This window comes from Mesitornis unicolor, unplaced genomic scaffold (assembly GCF_000695765.1).
Source record: "Mesitornis unicolor isolate BGI_N332 unplaced genomic scaffold, ASM69576v1 scaffold22823, whole genome shotgun sequence".
NCBI lineage: Eukaryota > Metazoa > Chordata > Aves > Mesitornithiformes > Mesitornithidae > Mesitornis > Mesitornis unicolor.
In genome coordinates this window covers 56,470-60,283 of record NW_010175648.1, presented here as the reverse complement: position 1 = coordinate 60,283, position 3,814 = coordinate 56,470, and the positions used below count along the sequence as shown (strand labels likewise).

General features: G+C 43.2%; 1 protein-coding gene across 1 annotated transcript; it reads left to right on the top strand.

Moving 5' to 3' along the window:
* Positions 1 to 14: 14 nt before the first annotated feature.
* On the top strand, positions 15 to 3,161 carry EDN1 (endothelin 1; the record flags this gene model as incomplete). Its single annotated transcript, XM_010181482.1, has 4 exons — positions 15 to 163; positions 1,086 to 1,244; positions 1,524 to 1,631; positions 3,010 to 3,161. Coding segments are annotated over 4 exons (555 nt in total), but the record flags the coding sequence as incomplete, so codon positions are not given.
* Positions 3,162 to 3,814: the final 653 nt, after the last annotated feature.

The window sequence follows — 3,814 nt, the reverse complement described above, 5'->3', positions numbered from 1 at the left end:
CGCTCCCTCCCGCAGCTCCCGGAGCCGAAGCGGACACTTCGCCGTCGCCCTCCGCCGCTGCTACCCCGCACCGCCGTGCCCGGCGCTGCTCCTGCTCCTCGCTGCTGGACGAGGAGTGCGTCTACTTCTGCCACCTCGACATCATCTGGATCAACACCCCCGAGTGAGTTGGGTTCTGTTTTAGTTGGGAAGGGGGCTTAAGAACTACAAATCCCTTGCAGAAATGAGAAGGGGAGGAAAGAATCTGTACTTGCACGGTCTCTCCTGTGGTTTCCCCTCCCTCTCCTGCTTTTCTGCCGAGTTTAGCGGTGAGACTGCTCACTGGGAGAAAGCAAGCAGAACTTGACCGCCTAGATTGAGCAGGTAGCTCCTAGTAGCCCTAACACACCTGCGTTCCGAAAACCTGGGCAGGAGTATTTCCTGTGGGTGCTGCTCAGCAAAGGCTGCAGGATGCTTTTCACTATGAATCAGAAGGAGACCAAATGCCAAAAGTATGATTTTGCCAGCCTGAATTTGCCTGGCCATTTTTCTTTCCAGCGAGTTAGGAAACTAGAAGGCTTACTTTGACACAAGGCAGCTCCTCGCCACCTTTTGCTGCTCTCTGCTGCAAATTAACGCATCCCACGTAATAGAGTCATGTACAGTGTCCATTTCTGTGCTCTTCTCACCAAAAGTAGTGAGCCAGAGCCTCACCTAACACTGCAAACATTGACTGTGATTTGTTCTGCTGCTGGGTTTCCTCGGAGCAGAGAGGATCTGTTCCTCACTTTTATTGCTTCTTTCAGTGCTGGCAGTTACCAAAGTTCAAAAAGATGAGGTTTTATTGCTTTCTATGGCACAGGAAGGCACAGCAGCTTTATGAAATCACAATTAAAAGGTCATTAGCCTTGTCAGTAGCCATGCTAATGAATATGTTGCAGGATCATCAGAGGTATCTGCATGGAAATTATGACTGAGGAAGCATTCTCGATCCCACAACCTTTAGTCATGCAATCAATCCCATTGATAAGATTGCCCAAAATACTCTGCTCTTTTGAAGCCGTGGAATTATTTGAATGACTTTCATGTTGTCTCTTTGATCATAGGAAGACTGTTCCGTATGGTCTCGGAGGCCCTTCTCGATCCAGAAGATCGCTGAACGACATGGTGCCGGAGATGCTCGCTGAACACAGCAGCAGATGCCGATGTGCCAACCAGAAGGACAAGAAATGTCTGAACTTCTGCCAGACAGGAGAAGATCTCTGGTGCGTCTATTGTTGCTGCTTTTTAAAAGGCAGTGCATGTAAAAGAGATGGATTGTGGTAGACTTACTCATTTTGGCACTTACTGAGCAAATAATCTCTCCAAAGCCTTGCCTCCTACCTGAGTGCTTACATTGCTATGATACATGCTATGGTTTGGCCCAGAAAGATTGTTTATTGCTTAAAGATAGCATGCCTTGAGAAGTGGTTGATGACATGCCTCACCTTGTGTACTGCAGATCTGGTGTTTTTTTAACAGCAGCACCTTTTCACTTTTAACAGGGCTCAGTCCACAGTGGAGAAAACCTCACATCACCACAGCAAAGCTGGCAATTGCATCGGACTCAAATGCATGAACCGACAGCTCGCTGACAGCAGGAAAATGAAGCGGTGAGTTTCTTCCCATCCTGTTGTAGTTCCCCGGAGCAGCAATAGAGAGCACAATTCACCTGCCTTCGGGTCAGCATGGGCTTAGCTGGTGATTTCAGCTGGAGAGCTTTGAAGGATGTTTTGAGGGCTTTTCTTCATGCAGTGGGTTCTTAGCTTGTGAAGATACAGGTGCTGAGCTCTGCCTAGTGTTCCTACTTTTGCTTAGAGGAAACAGGCTTAACTGTAGGCCTGAAGATATACCAAACTTTGGGAGACTTATGAAATCATTAAATACTGGCAGAAATAAATAGGGCCTGTCATTTTAATGTGCTCGTGCATTATCATAACTACCTCAAAATGTTATATCCCAACTATTCTATGATGAAATTGAATCAGAATGCCTTTTCTTAGATACTTTACTCCATTTTACTGGAGTGGAAAAAAAGATTGTTGATCTAACTGGATTTTTAATACATTGTTTCTTCTGAGTGGTGTGACTGGCTTTTTAGAATGCAGGAGGCGGATTTCTACCTGCCCTATCTTTTACATTACCTGATAAACCTGTGTAAAATGAGTACAGGGTGTTAGTGGTGTAAATGACTGCAAAAAAGGTTGAGGAAAGGGAAAATGAAGACTAAATTAATAATTGAGTCCAATTTAATATCTGAGATTAGGAGTAAATTTCAAGACTGCCCTTTGAGGTCCATGCATAATAAGTTTAGTGGCAGCAGGCAGCAATATCACTCCACAGTGCAGTTCAGAGATGCATGCACTGGACCTGGTGCAGCTATGAACTCTGTAGAGGTGAAGTCAGCTTTGAAGCCAAGTGTTAGTACAGCTACATCAGCTCTGGCGTTCAGTGTTGGACCATATGCCCATGTAAAAGTATGGCATGCAGAAGTATTCCCATATGAAATAAGACTCTCTTTAGTGCTACTTACAAAAACAGAACAGGATTTATGGGAGAAGGCAGGCTGATGATTTTGGGTAAGACTTAGGCTCTGGAAGTCTTAAATACTTTTTGAAAACAGGACTTCCTTGCTTACTTGAGAACTGCACCCATTCACTGGAACCAGAATCAGGTTTACCTAAAAGAAAGAAAACAGCCTAAAAGAATAAAGCCAAAGACCTCTTGATTTGATACATGCTATTTAAGGAAGTCTAGCACATCTATATTTGAATTAATATTTTAACTTATTTTAATGTTTGTATTTAAATTCTGAATCCAATATTTCAAGTGGCTTTAGTTAGCATAATTCTGACAGAGGTATAGCAAGCAGCAGTTTTTGAGGAAATCTAGAAATCTAGATTGAAACTTATTTAATCAAAAGCTGAATGTGCACACTGGAGAAGCATCTTCATTATTGTAACAATAAATGTGTATTTCCTACTTTTGCAGGCTGGAAGCCATTGGTAACAGTATCAAAGCTTCCTTCAGTATTGCAAAGCTGAAGGCTGAGCTCCAGAAGGGGTGGAAGCTGAAACATAACAGGGCAAACAAAAGGCAAAGCATCTGGGAAAGCCTGAAAGCATCCTAGTGGGAAGATCACCTGAATTTTTCTCCATCACACCAAAACTCTCTCTTGACTTCAAACATTCCAAGACAGCGAAGGACCTCTCTGTCCAAGTGTTTGCCCAGTGAAGCAAAACACCAAGGAAGTCCCGTATTTGGAGGTATAACAGCAAAGGATTTCTTTGTTTTGGAATTCGGATGAATGGGTAGAGGTGTGAAGGTGAATCCACAGCAACAGACATGAAAAGTCGTCTTTCTGAAGAAATATTTGAATGCTGCTTCTGGAATGTTACCCATCAATTGAGTAGCTTTCAGGGTCTGCATCAAAAGCATCTTGCAAGGAAGACCTCACAGATGTGCTTAGAAAGGACAGAAAGCAAGATCTGAGTGGACAAACTTTAAAGCAAAAAAACTCTACCTTTCGATTGAAATGCCAAAATGAAAGCCGCAGTGCTACTTTAATCAGGACTTTTTGCATATATACATGTCTACCTCGCATACTGTTTGTTGCACTCCTGCTAGAGTATTTTTACACCTTGTTATTGCCTTTACTAATCAGCTGCAACCCTTTGCCTTTTTTCAGAAGTTTAGTTTACTTGTACAACCAGAGTTATCTGAATGTGGCTTAGACGCTGTGGTTGTTTGCATAGTCAAACTCTTTTGGTTTTGGATACCAAAGGACTCTTCAACA